Source organism: Aquarana catesbeiana, linkage group LG05, assembly GCF_042186555.1.
Source record: "Aquarana catesbeiana isolate 2022-GZ linkage group LG05, ASM4218655v1, whole genome shotgun sequence".
Classification (NCBI taxonomy): Eukaryota; Metazoa; Chordata; class Amphibia; order Anura; family Ranidae; genus Aquarana; species Aquarana catesbeiana.
In genome coordinates this window covers 631859847-631883249 of record NC_133328.1, presented here as the reverse complement: position 1 = coordinate 631883249, position 23403 = coordinate 631859847, and the positions used below count along the sequence as shown (strand labels likewise).

The 23403-nt window shown below is 47.1% G+C and overlaps 1 protein-coding gene across 11 annotated transcripts in view; it reads left to right on the top strand.

The window, feature by feature from the left end:
• The window catches only part of GPT (glutamic--pyruvic transaminase), a 126219-nt gene that overhangs the window by 46599 nt on the left and 56217 nt on the right, over positions 1-23403 (top strand). For 8 of the 11 annotated variants that reach the window (XM_073632354.1, XM_073632351.1, XM_073632352.1 and 5 more), the window contains one exon: positions 5235-5418. In XM_073632354.1, the coding sequence (XP_073488455.1) occupies positions 5235-5418 (184 nt within the window). Of the gene's footprint in view, positions 1-4617; positions 4834-4955; positions 5419-23403 lie in introns of those variants that run through there. The other 3 variants (XM_073632355.1, XM_073632350.1, XM_073632349.1) reach the window with 3 other exon arrangements.

Here is a 23403-nt window from a genome sequence, read left to right as displayed (position 1 = left end):
TTAGTATAAACAAGCAGCTGATCTGCATTTTTACCTACTCCCCCCCCCCCTTTTAACCTAAAATAGTGGCCAGAGAGAGTGGTACACATGCAGCGGATGCCATGCTTCGCTTTGCTATAAGAATTATACCAAAGGTTGCATTTACCAGGCGGCACCGCTACCAAACATGACCCAGTCAAGTGAATGGGCCTGCACTGCAACTGCGGGTAATGCACACGGTTTGCTCCAAATCACCTTTCAAATGCCTTTTGGAAAGGGATCGACAGTGGGTCGCTTTTTAGAGGAACGACAATGACAGCCATTAAAACGACAATTTTTGGAAAAGATCGCCACCTACTGGCTAGATAAAAGACTACAAATTATAGAAATATACAACACAGTATCTGACATTCCCTGATTTAAAAATAGAATTTTGAAATGTTGTTTTTTAGGCCCGACGATAATAAATAACGAAAAGTATGTACAAAACCATCATACCCGGCCCTCTTAAAGATTGCATATATCTGAGTCTGTCATTTTATCATTTCTGGACTGGCTCTGGCTCCTGTTTAATGTCTGAATCATGCCTAAACCGTTTACAGGCAAAAGGTTACTTCGCTCCAATTATGGGATCTGCGTGTAATAATAAGGCATTCATGCAGAACTGCTGAAATAAAATCAATTAGCCACATAGATGCCGTGTTTCTAGTCAGTCTGAGCGGACAGGCAGACTTGCTGTACTACAAGCACCTCGTTGTTCACTTACATGAAACCACTTCCTCCTGCGGCGAGTCGGCTGGCAGAATTCTCTGTGTTGAAATTTAGTCCACATGCAGCACTTTGCAGGCTGGAGCCGCCATAATTGTTTTCGGACGCTCGCTGAAACAGGAAGCTTTTCTATTTTTAACATCATTTTAATTAAGTTACAAATTTGCTACAATTTCCCACTTATATTGGTAAGAAATTTTTTTGAGAATGGGACTTTAGAGGTACTTCATATTTAAGACAAATCGATTGATATAAATTATAAAGTTTAAAAAGCATCTGCACTGTCTGAGGATTAAGTATCCCTCCCCGTGGCGCCAAAAGACAGCGTGTGACATCATGGCGCCCTGCGGACGCAAAGAAGGAGGTGCAAGCAACACGGACTAACACACGGAAGCCGGAATAGATGACCACATCCGGTTTTCGGTCTGACGAGGCAAAAAACAAGCCATGCAGACAGTGCAGGACAGCGGAGTCGGAATATATGACTGGAACGCCGTAGAGGACAGAGCACCTCAAGGCGGGCATGCGGCCGGACGGCGTCACCCTTGGGGGCAGATCGCTAGTCCTAGTGCACACCCTTGGGCGTCCGTACGGGAGTCAAAAGACTAGGACAAGAGTGGATCCAGATGAGACAGATAGATATATGCTTTTAACAATTATTAATTGCATGCCTCCGTCCTTTTCCTGATGAAGCCGTCCCGGCGAAACATGTCGAAATTTTAGGATGTAGGAACCACATATATGTAACTCCAGTTCTCTCATTTGGTCAGGGTAGGGATAGGTGTGCATACCCAGGACCATGATTGTAACTGTAGTCGTATTTTTATCATTGTCTGTGTTTTTTGAATAAATGATTTATTTTTTTATATCATTCAATTGTTTTGTCTTAAATATGAAGTACCTCTAAAGTCCCATTCTCAATAAATTTCTTACCTATTAATTTTAGGGATGTTGGTACGTTTATATATTATGTCTTTCCCCTTGGTGCTGACCTCTTTCCACAAATTTTTAGACTCCCACTTATATTGCTTTAAACAGACACAATTTTTACACTGAAGACATTCGCACATGTCCTATTAGTGTGTGTGTGTGTGTGTATAGCCATTTTATTTGTTGATTTAAACTAATATCTTGGACAGTTGTCGCCGGGACAGGTGACCCTATTAGATTTCCCCTCACTTCCTGGTCTGGTGACAAGTTTAACATGTTAGAATGTCCCTTTACTTTCTTGGTGACATTGGCCGCACATACTAGAGAATGTTCACTGTTTCAGGTACAATACATAAAAGACTACTTGCACTTGGCCTCTGAGCATTTCTCCGGACTAGATCTACTAACACGGGTGAACAGCTTTATGGATCTCTGGGTTGGCACCACAGGCAAATAGCTGGAGGAGTTTCAGGGCACAGGTGGACAGCTGGAGGGATCCACAGGCTAGCAGCTGTAGGAGCCTCAGGGCACAGGTGAGCAGCTGGAGGGATCTCTAAGCTGGCACCACAGGTGACAAACTGGAGAAGTCTCAGGGCACAGGTGGGCAGCTGGAGGGATCAATGGGCTGGCACCACAGGCTAGCAGCTGTAAGAGTCTTAAGGCACAGGTGAGCAGCTGGATGGATCTCTGAGCTGCACCGCAGGCAACCAGCTGGAGGAGTCTCAGGGCACAGGTGGGCAGCTGGAGGGATCAATGGGCTGGCACAACAGGCTAGCAGCTGTAGGAGTCTCAGGGCAGATGTGGGCAGCTGGAGGGATCAATGGGCTGGCACCACAGGCTAGCAGCCGTAGGATTCTTAAGGCACAGTGAGCAGCTGGATGGATCTCTGAGCTGCACCACAGGCAACCAGCTGGGGGAGTCTCAGGGCACAGGTGGACAAATACTGCCTATTTTATGTCACACTGTATTTGCCCAGCGGTCTTTCAAACGCAATTTTTTGGGAAAAAATACACTTCAATTAATTAAAAAAAAAAACAAAACAGTAAAGTTAGCCCAATTTTTTTGTTTTAATGTAAAAGATTGTTACGCCACGAGAATCGTGATCTATCTTCTAAGCAAAAAAAAATTGTGATTCTCATTTTAGCCAGAATCGTGCAGATCTAATATGAGGTATTGCCAAAGAGACACATAGACAGCAAGTGAGGCGAATTTAAATGCTCCCAGCTGATGTCCCGCCCAGCGTCATGTGAGCGTGGCAAGAAATGGGAGGCATTCCATGCCAGAGCGAAAAAAAATCTGCCCATACAGGCTCAGGTACCTCCCCAATGTCAGCCTAGATGAAAAGAAAAACCTGCTCATGCAGTGCGACATCAAAAGGTGTCGCGCAAACACAGTGCGGTAACGTGGCGCCGATGCGATAGGGGAGCATCCGCCAAAACCACCACCTCTGTCCACCACAAAAGGGGAGGAAGGGGACAGGTGGAAGAGGGAGGGGCGCCAAAATCGCATCGCAGCTCCCAGGGGACAGACGAACAAACAGCCCAAAAATCCATGCAAACACTAAACAAAACCCTACCATGTGGAACAGGGTACTAGGAACAAGATATGGTGGATTGAAATAAAAATAATAATAATATATATATGAGTAAGGTGTTTACTACAAGTTGTATAAGAGCAATGGGAAAGCAGCATTTAACCAATTCAGATCTGCGCTATAGCCGAATGACGGCTACAGTGTGGACCTGCTTTGCCGGGATTGACGTCCTCCCGTGCCCGAGCGGCCTGCGTGCCCCCTGTAGGGCGCGCAGCGCGCTCTGTGATCAGCGAATCTTTGAGACTCGCTGGATCACAGATCGGAGTAAGGGGTCGGTCCCGACCCCTTACCACGTGATCAGCTGTCAGCCAATGACAGCTGATCATGTGATGTCAACAGAGCCGGAAATCGCCTATTTTTTCTCCTCACGCTGATAGCGTGAGGAGAAAAAATAAAACCGATCACCGGCAGCTGTGAGAGGGACATCAGTCCCAATAACGACAAGCTGCCGCCAGATCATCAGTGCCCACCTATGCCCCCTGCCAGTGCCACCTAGCAATAGGCAACAGTGCTGCCTACCAGTGCCCACCAGCGCCACCCATTAGTGCCCACAATCAGTGCCTCAACAGTGCTGCACATGAGTGCCACCTATCAGTGCCCACCAGTGTCACCCATCAGTGCCGCCTATCAGTGCCCATCACTGCCATCTATCAGTGGTACCTATCAGTGCCCATCAGTTCCACCCATCCGTTGCACCCATCAGTGCCATCTTATCAGTGCCGCCTTATCTGTGCCCATCAGTACTGCCTTATCTGTCCCTATCAGTGGCACCTTATCTGTGCCTATCAGTGCCCACCAGTGCCGCCTCATCAGTGCATATCAATGAAGGAGAAAATTTACCTGTTTGCAAAATTTTATAACAAACTATTAAACTATTTCAAAATTTTCCATCTTTTTTTGTTTAGCAAAAAATAAAAATCCCAGCTGTGATTAAATACCACCAAAAGAAAGCTCTATTTGTGGGGGAAAAAAATGATAAAAATTTCATTTGGGTACAGTGTTGTATGACCGCGCAATTGTCATTCAAAGTGCGTCAGCGCTGAAAATTGGTCTGGGCAGAAGGGGGGTTTAAGTGCCCGGTAAGCAAGTGGTTAAAGGGCCGGTCATTGCATAGCCTTTCCTTCTAATCCTAAGGGTAATTATGGTAGATAAATGCCGGGGGGGACTCAAGCGGTTGAACCAGTTCTCCTATATGAGTTCCAGCTGTGACTATTTTTCTTCCACGTGTTCTCTCTGTATAGTGCAGATTCAGGTGTTATAAAGGGTACAGCGGTGCAGGTCCTTCAGCCCCTCTCCGATGATGAAAAATGCTTCTGGTCTTCTCATGGAGAGTCTGAAGTCTCCTCCTAGAAATATCAGGTAGAAATTTTGCCCCTGGAGGAAAGTGGGTTGTGTCATTGAGGTGCCTCGTGGCTGTCCCCTCCCCGTCCCCTCTATAGTCCTCGCAGGCAGCGGCCGAGCGCTCAGTGTCAGGTTGGCACCAGTGGCAGCCGGGTGAGGAGCTCTTAATATTCTTGTCCTGTCCTCCAGCAGAAGATGCTGGACTGGTTTAGCCACAGCATGTTTGTTGCAGACGGTTTACATTATACCCCCTTTTTTTTTTTTTTCTTGTTGCAATCTGCATGTTGAGAACTGTGTGTGCACACTGATCTCCCCTCCTTCTCCCTCCTCCTCCTCCTCCTTGGCTTCCTTCTTTTTTTTTACAGTCCGAATGTTGTCGTGTCAACTCTTCTCCGCTCAGTCCCATCCGCTCAAAGTCCTCCTTTCTGCTTGATGGAACTTTCCCTTTCTGGAAACTTTTTTAACCTTTGCAAACTTTTACTAGAGCTGCTGAATTTTTACTCTTTGCCGCCCTTTAGCTTGCAGCCATGAGCGCTCTGAGATTTGGGGTGCCCCGAGGGGCCCACTCCCTGGCTCCCCGCATCACCTCCCTGAGCTCCCCTCTTCTTCTTACCTTCTCCAGGTCCGCCTCGGGAACGCAGCTGGCAGAGAGGGACCGCAGGCTCGCGGGCAAGATGACGGAGAACGGCGTGCACAGTCGGATCCTGACTTTGGAGTCCATGAACCCCTGGATCAAGAAGGTGGAGTACGCCGTCAGGGGCCCCATAGTCACCCGAGCCGTGGAGCTGGAGAAAGAGCTGCTGCAGGTAACGCCTAGAGGGGGGTTTACATTGGGCAAACAAAGGATACTTCTACTCTTTGCCAGCTGCAATTATGTATAGGCACCTACACATACACGTGTGAGCGAGAGAGTGAAGGGTTAATACACAGGCGATAGTACAATAGTAGGCGGCTGGCGCGTCATTGGCAACCACAAATCCTGGTCACGTATAATGACGGCACAAGGTGTGGAAGGAAGCGTATTGACACACGGATATCAGGAGGTGTAAAAGTAAGCAATAGAAAACTACAATAACTAAGGAGAAGTCTTCAGCAGAAAGGACTCTGATCTTTATCAGGACAGGAAAGGGGTTTTTACTGTAAAAGCTGTAATGGTGTGACGTGCCCCTGCCGTACAAGATCAGAATATTGAAAATAAACTACAATGTAGTAAATCACATCTGGATGTTTTTTGCTACAAGTATCGGCATCCACAGTACTGAAGGACAGTAGAGGAATGTCTATGCAGACAAAGAATGTAGATGCCTTTTTGTGGGAGTTCTTTTTTTTTTTTTTGCCCCGGTTGGCAGTAGGGAGGATATTTTGCCCCCACTCATAGGCAGATTATGCTGGACTTTGGTGTTTGGATGTCTTTTTCTTACATCGTTAATCACAGCTTATGAAATCTGTTGCCGGAGCCCCCGATTTCACACTTTTTAGGTGGAGATTTACTAAAACTGGAGAGTGCAAAATCTGGAGCAGCTGCGCATGGGAGCCAATCGGCTTGTAACGTTCAGCTCGCTCAATTTGACAATGAGGCTCCGATCGCACTTGGGCGACTTGTCATGCGACTTTGGACACAAAAAGGTCACATGACAAGTCGCAAGCCCGTGTATTTTTTGATGGAAGCCGTTTAAATCGATGCCGACTTAAAGTCACAGCGACTTTAAAAGGGTTCTTCCACGACTCCGATGCGACTTCAGTGCCATAGACTGCAATGTAAACTCTCAATGCAAAGTAGCATAAAAGTCACATTTTAATGTTTATCAATAAGACAGTTGTGCAACAGTCAAAGCTAAAGTTGCATCAAAGTTTCAGTGTAAGGTCGCAGTGGAAATTGCATGACTTTGGAATCGCACAAATGTGAATGGAGCTTGAATCCTGGAAGTTGATTGGTTTATATGCACAGCTGCACCAGAATGTGCACCCGGTTTTAGTAAACCACTTTTAGACCCCATTCACTATTTGTGCTTTTAATGCTCAACAATGGGAATCACACGACCCAGGGCTTAGGTGTGAATAGGGGTGAAGGGTGGACATTAGTGACAATATTTCCTTCCTGTTCTCTGTTGGCTGTGATATTGGAGGGGTCTGAAGGACACCTCACACACCATCAATGAATGTTGGTCCGTTCACCCCAGCAAATACCATCCGCACTCTGTAAATGGGCAATCAGTAATGGAGGGCACCACTCCATAAACCAACCAAAAAGTGCCAAAGCTCTAATATACAGCTGATGCGACTTTCCTGGAACATACTGGATTGTGCAATAAATGTACACTGTGTCGTATATGACAACATATGCTGTGCCCTATATAATGTTTTCCCCCTATATAACCACATACACTGTGCACTTTGAAACCATGTACACTGTGCCCTATATAATGTTTCCCCTATATAACCACATACACGGTGCCCTATATAACCATGTACACTGTGCCCTATATAATGTATCCCCTATATAACCAAATACACTGTGCCCTATGAAACCATGTACACTGTGCCCTATATAATGTATCCCCTATATAACCAAATACACTGTGCCCTATACAACCACGTACATTGTGCCCCATATAATGTTTCCCCTATATAACCACATACACTGTGCCCTATATAACCATGTACACCGTGCCCTATATAATATTTCCCCTATATAACCACATACACTGTGCCCTATATAACCATGTACACTGTGCCCTATATAATGTTTCCCCTATATAACCAAATACACTGTGCCCTATATAACCACGTACACTGTGCCCTGTATAATGTTTCCCCTATATAACCACATACACTGTGCCCTATATAATGTTTCCCCTATATAACCAAATACACTGTGCCCTATATAACCACGTACACTGTTCCCTATATAACCACGTACACTGTGCCCTATATAATGTTTCCCCTATAAAAACCACATACATTGTGCCCTATGAAACCATGTACACTGTGCCCTGTATAATGTTTCCACTATATAACCACATACACTGTGCCCTATATAACCATGTACACTGTGCCCTATATAATATTTCCCCTATATAACCACGTACACTGTGCCCTATATAACCACGTACACTGTGCCCTATATAACCACGTACACTGTGCCCTATATAATGTTTCCCCTATATAACCACATACACTGTGCCCTATATAACCATGTACACTGAGCTCTATATAATAATCATCCCGTATTCAACAATGTACGCTGTCCCATTTATAATTACAGTGCCACATACAGCTGGTAAAATAAGTATTGAACACGTCACCATTTTTCTAGGTAAATATATTTCTAAAGGTGTTTTATTGACATGAAATTTTCCCCTCCATGTCAGTAACAACCCAATGCAATCCATACATATAAAGACACCAAAACAAATAAGTTCAGAAATGAAGTTCTGTGTAATAAAATGGAATGACACCGGGAAAAAGTACTGAAATGTATTTAATACTTAGTGCAAAATCCTTTTGTTGGTTCCCCTTTCCCCCTTTGTTGTTCTTTTGTTGGTAATGATGGCTTCAAGACTCCGGCTCCTGTATGGAGAAACCAGTCGCATGCGTTGCTCAGGTGAGATTTTGTCCCGTTCTTCCACACAGTCTTCAAATCTTGAAGGTTTGGTGGGTCTCTTCTATGAACTCTGATCTTTAGTTCTTTCCATAGATTTTCTATTGGATTCAAGTCAGGTGATTGGCCGGACCATTCTAGGAGCTTTATTTTCTTCCTTTGAAACCAATGGAGAGTTTCCTTGGCTTTGTGTGTTTGGGATGATTGTCTTTCTGAAATGTCCGCCCTCGTTTCATCTTCATCATCCTGGTAGATGGCAGCAATTTTTTTTTTTTTCATCAAGAATGTCTTGGTCCATTTTTCCATTCATCCTTCCTTCAATGATATGAAGTTTTCCAGTACCGTATGCTGAAAAAACAGCCCACCATGATGTTCCCACCTCCAAACCTCACTGGTGGTATGGAGGTGTTTTTGGGGTGTTGTGCCATGTGACCTCCAAACATGGTGTGTATTATGGCATCCAAAGGGTTCAATTTTGGTCTCCTCTGACCAGACTATATTCTCCCCGTATTTCACAGGCTTGTCTAAATGTTGTGCAGCAAACTTTAAAAACGAGCTTCAACATGCTTTTTCTTCAGCAACGGAGTCTTGCGTGGTGAGCGAGCATACAGGCCATGGCGGGTGAGAGCATTACTTATTGTTTTCTTTGAAACAATTGTACCTGCTAATCCCAGGTCTATCCGAAGCTCTCCACAAGAGGTCCTTGGCTCTTCTGATAATTCTTTTCACTCCTCTGTCAGAAATCTTGTGAGGAGCACCTGGTCGTGGCCGGTTTATGGTGAAATGATATAGTTACATAGTTAGGTTGGAAAAAGACACAAGTCCATCCAGTTCAACCTTAAAGACAAATAAATAAAATAAAAAATATCGTACAATCCAATATACCCAATTTTATACCCTAGTTGATCCAGAGGAAGGCAAAAAACCCCAGCAGAGCATGCTCCAATTTACTACAGCAGGGGAAAAAATTCCTTCCTGATCCCCCAAGGGGCAATTATGTTCTTTCTTCTGGATTATGGCCCCAACAGTGCTCACTGAAACATTCAGAAGTTTAGAAATCCTTCTGTAACCAATGCCATCAGTATGTTTTGCAACAATAAGGTTGCGAAGGTCTCGAGAGAGCTCTTTGCTTTTACCCATCATGAGATGTTTCTTGTGTGACACCTTGGTAATGAGACACCTTTTCATAGGCCATCAGTTGAGACTGAACCAGCTGATATTAATTTGCACTGACAAGGGGAAGGGTTGCTTTCTAATTACTGATAGATTTCAGCCGGTGCCTTGGCTTTCCATGCCCTTTTTGCACCTCCCTTTTTTTCATGTGTTCAATACTTTTTCCCCTGTGTCATTCCATTATATTACACAGAACTTCATTTCTGAACGTATTTGTTTTGGTGTCTTTGTATGTGTGGATTGCAGGGATTGTTACCGACACGGGGGGAAAATGTTATGTCAATATCACCTTTAGAAATATATTTGCCTAGAAAAATGGTGACGTGTTCAATACTTATTTTACCCGCTTTATACCAACATATGCTGTGCCCTTTATAACAACTAATGCTGTGTTGTGTATATACTAACAGTGCCCTATGGAGTAGTGTACACTGAACCCTATTTAGTCACTGTACCATATACAAATGTACATTGTGCCATATACGATTATGGTGCCATATAACAACTAATACTGTATCATATATAGAATTAGCGCCCTGTATAACGATGTACGCCGTGCCCCATAATAACAATGCATGCTGTGCTGTATAGAATAATGGTGCTGTACATAACCACATAGACTGATAGTAGATTGGCGCAGTGGTTCGCGGTGACAATACAGATAGTAAGTGATATGTGTGTATTGTGTGCGTCCAGTGATGATGTCAGTAACCAGGATGGAGCGATGGCCTCCCCGCTATCTTTCAGAGACTCTGACACTAATTGCCATCTGGTCGCTGTGTATTTTGCGCTCGGTTCCAGCTGATAATAAACCGCAGATAATGGGATTTATAGGAACTGCTGTCTGCAGATGATTACTCTCTTCAATACTGGAATGGTCTATAAAGAGGACCTGTCTGCAGGCTTATTGTGCTGCGCCATTCCATGTAATATAATGCAGACCTGCTTCCTCTTGGCGTATTTGGCGCCATACAGGCGGTGTCGTGTATATCTGTAGTCCCTGTTAGTGGCTCTGGGGCCCATCCAGTGTAGAGATCTCTGCATTCCCAGCTCCACATTTGCTGTGGTCATCGCAAGGGACCGCACTCTACCTGCTGTATTTTCATTTAATGTTTCTTCAGCGTGAGGATTCTGTTGGTGCAGCAGATGGATTGCAGGGACTGGGGGGCCATTGAGGGGAGCAGGGACTGGGGGACCATTGAGGAGAGCAGGGACTGGGGGGCCATTGAGGAGAGCAGGGACTGGGGGGCCATTGAGGAGAGCAGGGACTGGGGGGCCATTGAGGAGAGCAGGGACTGGGGGGGCCATTGAGGAGAGCAGGGACTGGGGGGCCATTGAGGAGAGCAGGGACTGGGGGGCCATTGAGGAGAGCAGGGACTGGGGGGCCATTGAGGAGAGCAGGGACTGGGGGGGCCATTGAGGAGAGCAGGGACTGGGGGGCCATTGAGGAGAGCAGGGACTGGGGGGCCATTGAGGAGAGCAGGGACTGGGGGGCCATTGAGGAGAGCAGGGACTGGGGGATCATTGAGGAGTGCAGGGACTGGGGGATCATTGATGAGTGTAGGGACTGGGGGGGGGCATTGAGGAGTGTAGGGACTGGGGGGGGCATTGAGGAGTGCAGGGACTGGGGGGGGCATTGAGGAGTGCAGGGACTGGGGGGCCATTGATGAGTGCAGGGACTGGGGGGCCATTGATGAGTGCAGGGACTGGGGGGCCATTGATGAGTGCAGGAACTGGGGGATTATTGAGGAGTGCAGGGACTGGGGGATCATTGAGGAGTGCAGGGACTGGGGGGCCATTGAGGAGTGCAGGGACTGGGGGGCCATTGATGAGTGCAGGGACTGGGGGGATCATTGATGAGTGCAGGGACTGGGGGGATCATTGGGGAGTGCAGGGACTGGGGCGCCATTGATGAGTGCAGGGACTGGGGCGCCATTGATGAGTGCAGGGACTGGGGCGCCATTGATGAGTGCAGGGACTGGGGGGATCATTGATGAGTGCAGGGACTGGGGGACCATTGAGGAGTGCAGGGACTGGGGGACCATTGAGGAGTGCAGGGACTGGGGGACCATTGAGGAGTGCAGGGACTGGGGGACCATTGATGAGTGCAGGGACTGGGGCACCATTGATGAGTGCAGGGACTGGGGCGCCATTGATGAGTGCAAGGACTGGGGAGATCATTGATGAGTGCAGGGACTGGGGAGATCATTGATGAGTGCAGGGACTGGGGGGCCGTTGATGAGTGCAGGGACTGGGGGGTCGTTGATGAGTGCAGGGACTGGAAGACCATTGAGTCCAGTGACTGGAAGACCATTGAGTGCAGGCACGGCTGCTGTTAGAAACCACAGGGCCCCATTCAGACAATCTGACACGTTGCCCCGATACAGCCAATGCTTCAGTTATGAATGAACCCTGTGAGTGATGGGTGCCGATTACTCATTGTGTTCGTTCAGGACATGAAGGTGCTGTCAAATTACATATTTACCTAACCCTTCCCTTACTCTCAATCTTGAAGGATCCCTTTTTGTGGTTGCTGCTGCTGGCAGGAAGAAGAGGAGAGAAGCCAGCAGTGCTGCAGAGGTAGGAGGGGCACACGGGGGGGGGCACATGGGAGGGTCACATAGGGGGGGCCTGGGCAACAGGGGGAAATGTTTGGTGCACAGGAAGGGTGATCACTGTGGCGGAAGGGGGGGGGGGCAGTTACTGGAACCAATCCTTTTATATGGCTCTCTCTTCAGCAGCTGAAAGCCAATGGGAGGGATAAGAGGAGAAGCCTGATTTCAGCTGCTGCAGAGAGAGCCATAAAGTGGATCGCTTACAGTAAGTGCCCCCCTGCTGCACCAATCACCCTCCCTGTCCGCATCCGATTTACCCTGCTGCTGGGGCCCCCCCTGCTTGCTCGGCCCCCGTACAGGAAGACTGGTGGTAACCCCCGTCTCTACGGCCCTGAGTGCGGGGAATGAGACCAGATTAGGATTCTAGAAGAGATGTGGGAGGCCGGTCCTTGGGAGTCAGGGCCAGCAATAATAATGGAGCTAAGCAGCCAGTCTCTGTATGGAGGGAGCTCCGGATGATGGGGGAGGGGGGTCTCTGATCTTCTTTTGATCCAGATGTTTGTCGTCATGTGATCATCACACCAGACATGGTGACAATCTGCGGATGGCTTCTCTATGTTCATATCTCTGGGTGATGCCGACTCAAAATAGAGGGTCCTGAGAAATAAAGCAGTTTTAGTGGGCTACATTGTGTCACATTGTATCCTATGGGGCTGCAATGATCTTCCTATCATAGTAGGAGCCAAACTCGGTGTCATTTGCTCTGACACAATGCAATATGTACTTTTTTGGGGGGTTTTTTTTGTTTTGTTTTTGTGTACCCCAACCCAGGCATCAGTGTCAACAGGCAATATAGAAAATGATGGACTTTGTATCCTGCCTGCATTGAGCAATATATAATCTAGTCCTGTGCTTCCTCTAAGGTCCCAGCAGTACTGATACACAATGTGTACTTTGTACACAATACGGCTACAATCACCTTGAACTTGTTATATTGTTGCAAATTGCAAATGTTTTATCTTTTGCCTAATGCCCATGAAGAGTTTTCTATTCCTCCCAGTATAATGCCCCATTGTTCCCAGTGCTCTGGCAGGAAATGTGTGATATCCTCAGACCTCGGTTGTAGCCCATCCTCGACATCGGCAACTTCTCCATTTCCCCCTGTTTGGTGCTGGGTATCCTTGTTTACCCACATATATACACGTGGCACCGTGGTTCAGAATTCAGGGACTGAGACCCAGGATAAGATTGCAGGGACTGGGACCCAGGATAAGATTGCAGGGACTGGGCCCCAGGAATAAGATTGCAGGGACTGGGCCCCAGGAATAAGATTGCAGGGACTGGGCTCCAGGAATAAGATTACAAGGACTGGGCTCCAGGAATAAGATTGCAGGGACTGGGCTCCAGGAATAAGATTGCAGGGACTGGGCCCCAGGAATAAGATTGCAGGGACTGGGCTCCAGGAATAAGATTGCAGGGACTGGGCTCCAGGAATAAGATTGCAGGGACTGGACCAGGAATAAGATTGCAGGGACTGGGCCCCAGGAATAAGATTGCAGGGACTGGGCCCCAGGAATAAGATTGCAGGGACTGGGCCCCAGGAATAAGATTGCAGGGACTGGGCCCCAGGAATAAGATTGCAGGGACTGGGCCCCAGGAATAAGATTGCAGGGACTGGGCTCCAGGAATAAGATTGCAGGGACTGGGCTCCAGGAATAAGATTGCAGGGACTGGGCTCCAGGAATAAGATTGCAGGGACTGGGCTCCAGGAATAAGATTGCAGGGACTGGGCTCCAGGAATAAGATTGCAGGGACTGGGCTCCAGGAATAAGATTGCAGGGACTGGACCCCAGGAATAAGATTGCAGGGACTGGGCCCCAGGAATAAGATTGCAGGGACTGGGCTCCAGGAATAAGATTGCAAGGACTGGGCCCCAGGAATAAGATTGCAGGGACTGGGCTCCAGGAATAAGATTGCAGGGACTGGGCTCCAGGAATAGATTGCAAGGACTGGGCTCCAGGAATAAGATTACAAGGACTGGGCTCCAGGAATAAGATTGCAGGGACTGGGCTCCAGGAATAAGATTGCAGGGACTGGGCTCCAGGAATAAGATGAATGGGACTGAGACCGGTCTGTTGCTACAACAAATAGCTAAACACCCATTATATTCTTTCCAACACATCAACTTCAGGGACAACATTGTAACAATATAATCCGTGTTATTCACCTTACCTGTCAATGGTCATGAAGTTTTGACTGATTTGTGTGTGTGTATGTATGTGTGTGTGTGTATGTATGTGTATATATATATATATATATATATATATATATATATATATATACACACATTTTTTTTTTCTTTTGTACTCCCTTCCCCCCGGGGACAGTCCACAGATGGGATCCACAAAGCTGTAATTTTGGCTTCTCATTCTTGCTGTAGGAATCTGAGCGGACAGGCTCTCCATCATGTGACCTCAGATACGTCACCTGCCTTGGGGCGCACTTAGGACCGGTATTGGGTCTGGACAGGCCCATACACACATAAAGCTGCAGTTCAGTTTGCTTATTTTTTGCCTTCCCTGGTTTCTCCTCCCCCGCCCCATGAACATAATGAGATTATTAAGTACTGTAATACCTTTCCATTTTCATGACATACCTTCTTAAAGACCCAGTGACATCACTGGGTCTCTGTGCCGTTCTATGCAATGCAGACAGATCATGGCTGGGAGGAGAGGCCGCCAGGGTGCTGTACATAGTTTTCCTGAAAACATCACTGCACCAGTGGCGGCTGGGGCTCCATTTTCAGGTGGGGGGGGTGCGCCAGCAAACAAACCCCCACTCACCCACCCGCACTTACCCCATCCAGGTTGCAGGCGGCTTCCCTGACTTCTCCTCCCGGCCAATCCGGTCTTAGGACCCGCTTCCTGTCCTCATTTGGCCGGGAGGAGACGCAGGAAGACCATAGCGAATGTTGACTCAATGTCACAAGTGGGTGGCGTTTAAAAAAAAAAAAAAAAACCTCCTGTAAAAATCCATGCGTCTGGCACCCTGCATGAAGATTAGGGGCCGGCAAATAGAGCAGGAGCAGCCTGTCCAATAAGGGCGCACGGGCTCCACCCATCCGAGGCTGCCCCTCCCCCCATCCATGCATCCAGCCCCTTTCAGGACGCCGGATGCATGGTTAGAAGCACCCAGGTGTGTTACAATAGGACATGAATATCCCTTATTGTATCCTTTATTGTAACACTGATCCTCCTCCCGATTAGGAAGCAGGTCTTGAGACCCGTCACCTGATTGGCTGAAAGGACAGGCGCTCCTATTGGACGCCTAGGAGGAGGGGAGGAGATGCGTGATGGAGGAAAGGACACAGGAGCCGATGCCCGATGCTGATGCCCACCACAAAGATGGGGTAAGTGTCAGACCGACAGCAAGCGGGGGGGGGGATTTTTGCCCCCGCCACCAAAAAAAGCCCACCTGCCTCTGGAATGGATATTAGGGGATGGTACCCCTGCGCCCCTTAAGGACCAGCCACTGTTGCACAGCACCCTGTGCCTCCTATCCAGAGCCCTCAGCCTTCATATAAGCAGTGGGCGGGATCTTGGGAGGAGTTATGCAAATATCAAAACGCTCTGATGGGTGGGTGTCGGTCTGGAGAAGTGGGCGTTCCTAGGCAGGCTGTATTTGCATAGGTAATGCCCACCACAGGTGACGCTGAGCCTCCCCGATTGAAAGAACTAAAATCCAATGAGTGAAAGGGGCGGGGCTAGGGACAGTGAGGCTGGGGGGGATGAAGGAGCTAGATGATGCAGGACGTCCTCCAGCCAGGAAATGAGGCGGGGCTCCGACTTGCTGCAGCTTCTAATTGCACATGGTGAGAAGCTCACAGTGTGCAGTGAAATCAGAGGAAGCCATTCCAGTCCAGGAGAGGAGCCGGTACAACTGTGCAAGACTGAAGGGGAGGCTTTAAATTCATCAGAACAATTCTGGGCTGTAATAAGCCAGTGTGGGCACACAGAGAACAGAAAAAAAATGCCAAGATGTCTTGGAATAAATCCGGTTCTGGTAGTTTTTTATGCTACAAGTTTATCCGGAGCAACATGGCGTCCCTGGAAATGGGGATCACCTATGCAGAGTGGTTATGAAGGGGCGGGGGCGGGGAATGGCGAGGGATGTTGGCGGTGCTGCTGACCCGGTTAATCCCTCATGTGATTATCACTGGGAATTATCGCTGTCCAGTGTCAGGCGCCGCACACTGTGCTGTCAGAGGTCACATGGGATCCCCCCCAACCCCCCACATCACTGAGACCTTCCCAGCCTTGTCTGTCCCTAGCGGAGGGTCTGTCCTGATCCTGGCACCATTCACACAGCCGCATTCCAGAATAGGCAAAGGGTCCCCCGCCCCACCCCCACAGAGTGGTTCTGATCCAGAGATCCCACCACCAGCCACACCGAGGATGACAAACGATTGCCGGGATCCAACCAGAACCTATAAAACTGGCACTGCCCTCTCCTTCTAAAAAAAGGCTGGGTCCCTAACTGTCATACCCATCCATGGAGGAGGGAACACCCAATATCCAATGACATGCACAGAGGGTAGAATTTCTGAAATCGTTTAACCGCTTCAGCCCCGGGAAGGATCCCCCCCCCCCTTCCTGACCAGGCCCTTTTTTTTGTGACGATACAGCACTGCGTCGCTTTAACTGACAATTGCGCGGTCGTGCGACGCTGTACCCAAACAAAATTGACATCCTTTTTTTTTTTTTTTCCCCCCGACAAATAGAACTTTCTTTTGGTGGTATTTGATCACCTCTGCGGTTTTTTTTGTTTTTTTTGTTTTTTTGTTTTTTTTTTTTTTGTTTTTTTTTTTGCACTATAAACAAAAAAAGAGCGCCAATTTTGAAAAAAAAGCAATATTTTTTTTACTTTTTGCTATAACAAATATCCCCAAAAAATATATAAAAGAAACAAACACATTTTTTCCTCAGTTTAGGCTGATATGTATTCTTCTACATATATTTGTTAAAAAAATCTCAATAAGCGTATATTGATTGGTTTACACAAAAGTTATCGCGTCTACAAAATAGGAAAAAGGCTTATGGCATTTTTATTATTATTTTTTTTTTTTTTATTAGTATTGGCGGCGACCTTTCATTAACCTTTTGCTGACCAGCCGCCGTCATTATACTGCGGCAGGTTGGCACGGCTGCACAAACTGCTGTAGGTGTACGTCGGCTGCTTTAAGAGCTATAGGGGTCGCGCGTGCCACCGGAGGAACACACACACACACACACACACACACACACACACACACACACACACACACACACACACACACACACACACACGGTATAAGGCTGATGCACGGGGCCAGCGGTCGCAATGTCTGAAGGCGACCCGCGGTCGCTCTTTGGAGAGCCAGAACGGGGATCTAGTCAGTGTAGACAGACCCCCCCCCCCCCCGCTCTGACAGGGAAGTGGAGAAAGATCTGCTGTTCCAAGTGATTAGGAACAGCGATCTCTCTCTACTCCCTGTCAGTCCCCTCCCCCCCCACAGTTAGAAACACCTCCCTAGGGAACCCATTTAACCCCTTGATCGCCCCCTAGTGTTAACCCTTTCCCTGCCAGTGCCATTTATACAGTGACGGTGCATTTTTTTTTTTATAGCACTGATCACTGTATTGGTGTCACTGGTCACCAAAAAGTGTCACTTGGGGTCTGATTTTGTCTGCCGCAATGTCGCAGTCCCGCTAAAAATCGCTGATCGCCCCGCTTTTACTAGAAAAAAAAAAGTATTTTACTTTAATTTTTTTACATTGTCCCTTTAAAAAAAAAAAAAATCTGATCACTTTTATTGCTGTCACAAGGAATGTAAACCTCCCTTGTGACAGTAATAGGAGGTGACAGGTACTCTTTATGGAGGGATCGGGACCCCAAATCCCTCCTTTTACACTTCAAAGTATTCAGATCGCCAAAAAAACGGCGATTCTGAATACTGTCTTTTTTTTTTTTTTTTTTTTTTTTTTTAATCAGCGCCGTTGGCAGCCGAGTAATCTGGAAGTGAGATCGCTTCCGTGTTTCTACATAGGAGACTCGATCGAAGCCGTTTCCAGCTTCATTCCAGTCTCAGCCTAGCTGGCAGACGCGCCGGATCATGGATCGGGTCTCCTGGTGGGACGGGAGGCCCGGGAAGAGCGGCAGAAGGTGGCGGGTCCCCTCCTGCTTCTTTAGGATAACAGCCGCTCGCTCTAAAAAAACGGTACCGGGGTGATGCGTGCAGCTTCAGGCTTTACCCGGTATAACCCCTTCAAGCCACAAACGCAAATTTGCGACTGGTCGGTGCTAAGGGGGATTTAATATTGATTGGACCCCAGGCAAACCTTTTCTTGGGCCCTCCCGAATCCACTTGTCATCTGTTTTGCGGGCAGTGTGAGCTCAAGGGGAGCTGCTTTGGGCACCTCAACAATGACTGGGCCCAGGGCAGCTGCCCCTTTCGCCCCCGGGGTTTAACCACCTAGCCACTGTATATATACGTCATATATACTGTATATTACTTTGAAAGTGGATATCTCGGTAATGGCAGCAACTGCTGCCACAACCAAGGTATCCATCTTTAGGACCGGCAGATCTGTTTACGATAATGGTGGTCTCTGTGGCGGATTCGATGCGAGATCACCGCTATTGGCGGCGGGGGAGGCAGATCGCCCTCTGCCACTTACCGGAGCCGTCGGTAGCGGCAGAGGTGATCGGGGCATGTTCGTGGCTGTGTATGGAGACGAGTGAGGGGAAGATGGCCCCCACCAGTCTCCATACCATAGGAGGGTGGAAGTGACGTCATAACCTCAGCTCCGCCCATATGTCTTAAAGGCATTTTTTTTTTTTTTTTTCAAATTACAATTTTTTTTTTTTTTTTTTCTGCATTTGAGTCCAAATATGAGATCTGAGGACTTTTTGACCCCAGATCTCATATTTAAGAGGACCTGCCATGCTTTTTTCTATTACAAGGGATGTTTACATTCCTTGTAATAGGAATAAGAGTGATCCAGTTTTTTTTTTTAAAACAGTGAAAAAATTAATAAAATAAAGTAAAATAAATAAGGAAAAAACATTTTTTTTAAACGCCCCGTCCCGACGAGCTTGCACGCAGAAGCGAACGGATACGTGAGTAGCACCCACATATAGAAACAGTGGTCAAACCACACATGTGAGGTATCGCCGCGACCGGTAGAGCGAGAGCAATAATTCTAGCCCTAGACCTCCTCTTTAACTCAAAACATGCAACCTGTAGAATTTTTTTAAACATCGCCTATGGAGATTTTTAAAAGTTTCACACCATTCCACAAACCGGCGCAATTTTGAAGCGTGACATGTAGCATATCAATTTACTTGGGGTAACATCATCGTTCACAATATAAAAAAAAAATTGGGCTAACTTTACTGTTGTCTTATTTTTTTTATTCAAAAAAGTGATTTTTTTTTCCTAAAAAAGTGCGCTTATAATACCACTGCGCAAATACGGTGCAAAAAACAGTATTGCATTGACCGCCATTTTATTCTCTAGGGGGTTAGAAAAAAACAATAATATAATGTTTGGGGGTTCTAAGTAATTTAAAAAACAGACGGCCCTATCAAAATGCCCTGATGGGCGGGTATCAGTCTGGAGGAGTGGGAGTGCCTAGGCAGGCTGTATTTGTCCTCTCAAGAGCCTGCTCCGCCTCCTCTGATCTTAGATTGTATTTGGATGGGTGAATTCTGATTGGTTGATGGGTTGACTGCCTCTGTGCCTTTATTGAATGATCCTCATTGGGTTCACTTTACACATTTTTACATATTGATAAAGCAGAATATGCAACCTTACAATCGTGGGCGAAGTCTGGAGAGTTGCAGCGCTGTGGTTGGTGTCAGCGTGTGGAGTACAGCTGCACCCCCCCCCCTCCTCCCTCCATCGTCCCTTGCAGAGTAAATAAGGATTAAATAACATTTGGCAGATCGTTGTATTGCTGTGACAGGGAGATCTCTCTCGGGGCGATCCTCTTCTCTAAACACAGCTGGGCTGATCCAGGCCTGTGTGTAACCTGCCATGGCATGTGTGTGCGCTACTGCAATATCCTATGATACAATGTACATATGTGCCATTCACACTCTAATGCACTAGTATAGTTGATGCCAATATATCTGCACCGCAATATACAGAACATTGTGGGAAATGCGTTTTTTTGGGGTTTTTTTGTTTTTTTTTGTTTTTGTTTTTGTTTTTGTTAAGGTGCGCTCAAGACCTCTCAAAATGAGTGAACCCCACCTTAACATATCCCATCTTACTGCACAGAAACGTATCACACCGGAGACACTCCAATGAAACGTATCACACATCTTGTATAACGTCTGTAGTCTCTGACAATCTCTTGTATCATGTCCGCAGTCTCTGACAATCTCTTGTATCATGTCCGCAGTCTCTGACCATCTCTTGTATCATGTCTGCAGTCTCTGACCATCTCTTGTATCATGTCTGCAGTCTCTGACCATCTCTTGTATCATGTCTGCAGTCTCTGACTATCTCTTGTATCATGTCCGCAGTCTCTGATCATCTCCTGTACTATGTCTGCAGTCTCTGACCATCTCTTGTATCATGTCTGCAGTCTCTGACCATCTCTTGTATCATGTCTGCAGTCTCTGACCATCTCTTGTATCATGTCTGCAGTCTCTGACCATCTCTTGTATCATATCTGCATTCTCTGACCATCTCTTGTATCATATCTGCATTCTCTGACCATCTCTTGTATCATGTCTGCATTCTCTGACCATCTCTTGTATCATGTCTGCACTCTTTGACAGTCTTCTCTCATATACAGAACATTATGTGCAGCCCTTTATAGCTGTCAGGGGCCACGCTTCAACACCTGGTCCCAGTATTTGATGTGGGGTGATGGTAAATATTTTTGCTGTCAGTGGGGTCCCTCTTCCTCTGTTGGCAGTCCCGGGGCTGAGGTTGGTGTCTGTTCTCCTATCTGGTCCCCCTCTGAAATGCTGTGTGTATGACCTGTGGAATCTCTGCACCTCTCTCTGCACGCTATACCCCCTCCCCCAGCGACAGATTTGGGAAGAACATAAACCTAAGACTTTTTTTAAAGAGTGATTATGATGTGGAAAGTTTGATGGTTCCTAGTAACCAGAGTGCAGTGTATTGATGATGAGACGTATTCCCAGGTTCCGGCACCCTCCAAATCCTTTATGCTCCGTGTCTTCGGGGCGCTGTGGTTGCTGTCAGTCTGGATGACGAATAGAAGGCGATTTTATTTTTTTTGTCGCATTCCCCACTCCTTCCTATTCCCCAAGACAATTCCTCTCTGGGTTTTGGTTAGAAGATCAGGTTTTGGACATCTGTGTCTCTTCGGGGGGCATTTCCTTACAAGCTGAACTCCGGCCAAAGACAATGTTTGCTAATGTCAAAATAAATGAACGCTGTGTGCGGCCGCTGCCGAGCTATGTAATGCTCTCAAGCTGGCCACACGCGACTACAATTTTGTTCTAAGAAGATCAATTTTTTGAAAACGTTCATCCGATTTTGTAACATTTTGCACATGGGGCCGTCTAGGTGCAATGTGTCCCTCCCCGGCATTTTATGGCACCCAGGAGAGACAGGTGCAGCGTCCAGCCCCGCCGTCTGTAGCCTGTGAACGTCTATAATGGGCGGCGGCTGAATGAGACTGAACGCTGTACCAGGAGGTGGTACCTGTGCTTTATGGCTCTGTGATCTGGGGACGAAGGTCCGAAACGCAGGTCTTCTGCAGGGCTGGACGCTGCACCTGTCCCTGCCGCTGCAACCTATACCTCCCAGGTATACTGGGGGGGGTCAATTCACTAAGGATTAAATATCGACTGAAAAATGCGGCAAAATAATGCATGCTGAAGAAATTGTACAAATGCTTAATTGACTAAGAATTTGGAGGTAAATGGCTCATTCAGTAAAATAACAGTAATGCGTTAATTACCGCATAATTGTTAAAGGGGCGGGGTCGGGAAAGCCAGCTGCCACATCCTTAACAACCAATGACTCATCAGCTGTCAGCAGGTTCCCCGCTGACAGCTCTGAATGTAAACAAAACATACCGACGAAAAAAAAAAAAAAAAAACAGCCTGCCCCCCCCCCCCCAAATCCATACCAGACACTTTTTTTTTATGAGGATGCAGGGAAGGGGGGTGTGAGGAAAGCTTGGAGCCCCCTCCCCATGCACCTTGTCCCCATGTTGATGGGGACAAGGGCCTCTTCCCCACCACCCTGGCCAGTGGTTTTGGGGGTATGTGAGATTCTTCGGAATCTGGAAGCCCTCTTTTAACAAGGGGCCCCCAGAGTCCCGGGCCCCCATGAGGTACATAGTACCCCTACTCATTCACCAAAAAAATAAAATAAAAACGCAACACAAGTTTTTGACCATTCCTTTATTTAACAAGTCCCCCGGTGTAGATCAATTGTCAATCATGATGCCCACCGCCCGGGAAAGAGGGGGGGGGACCCCCGGTCTCGACGAAGGCTCCCACCATCTACCAGCTCCACTGTCTGACAGCTTTTAAAGAACTAAGGGGTGGGGCTACCCGGGTAACCCTGCCCCCTTGTGACATCACCGACTTAGCATGCCCCTGGAAGATGACGTCACAAGGGGGCTAACTGAACATGTTTCTTGGATGGTATCCACTTCTTCAGGAGAAGACAAAGAGGGTAGGAAACAGCTGCTTTCTATATAGAAAAGAATATATTTAAAAAGACAATAAATTTGCATAATATAACATTTGACGATTTTCAAATGTATTCAGTTGTGCTGAGTGTGAGTACCTGGAGCTCTCATGGGGGGGTTAGCACTAATCCCACCAGAGAGAGAACCAAATGGGGCGAAGTTGCCCCTGTCACGTCACATTTTGCTTACCCACTGGAGTGCGCATGCGCAACGCCACCATATGCGTTCCAACACTGTTGTAAGACCACTTTGCCACAGGGCCCCTCGCCACGCTTTGGGCACGGCCTCGCTTCCCTCGGCATAATTATAATCTAACTCTATGTCCACTTGGATGGTGGGGCTTAAACCTGGACTCAGGGGTGTGGCCACAAAATTCTGCGCAAGCGCAGATCACCACAGTGTTGGAACGCATATGGCGGCGTTGCGCATGCGCAGTCCAGCGGGTAGCCAAATGTGATGGGTCGCCATATGTGACGCTACACCCCCCAAAAGGAGCAAAGAACACCCTCGGATCATATATATATATATCATACATATACATATATATATATATATATATATATATATATATATATATATATATATATATATATATACTATATATAGTATATATATATATAAACAAATATAAAAGAGTACAACAATGACTATAAATGCAGTGTAATGGAACACCTAGGACTAGGGCTATCAGGGTTATCATATGACGTTTGTTAGTCCATCATGGTACTAATGCTC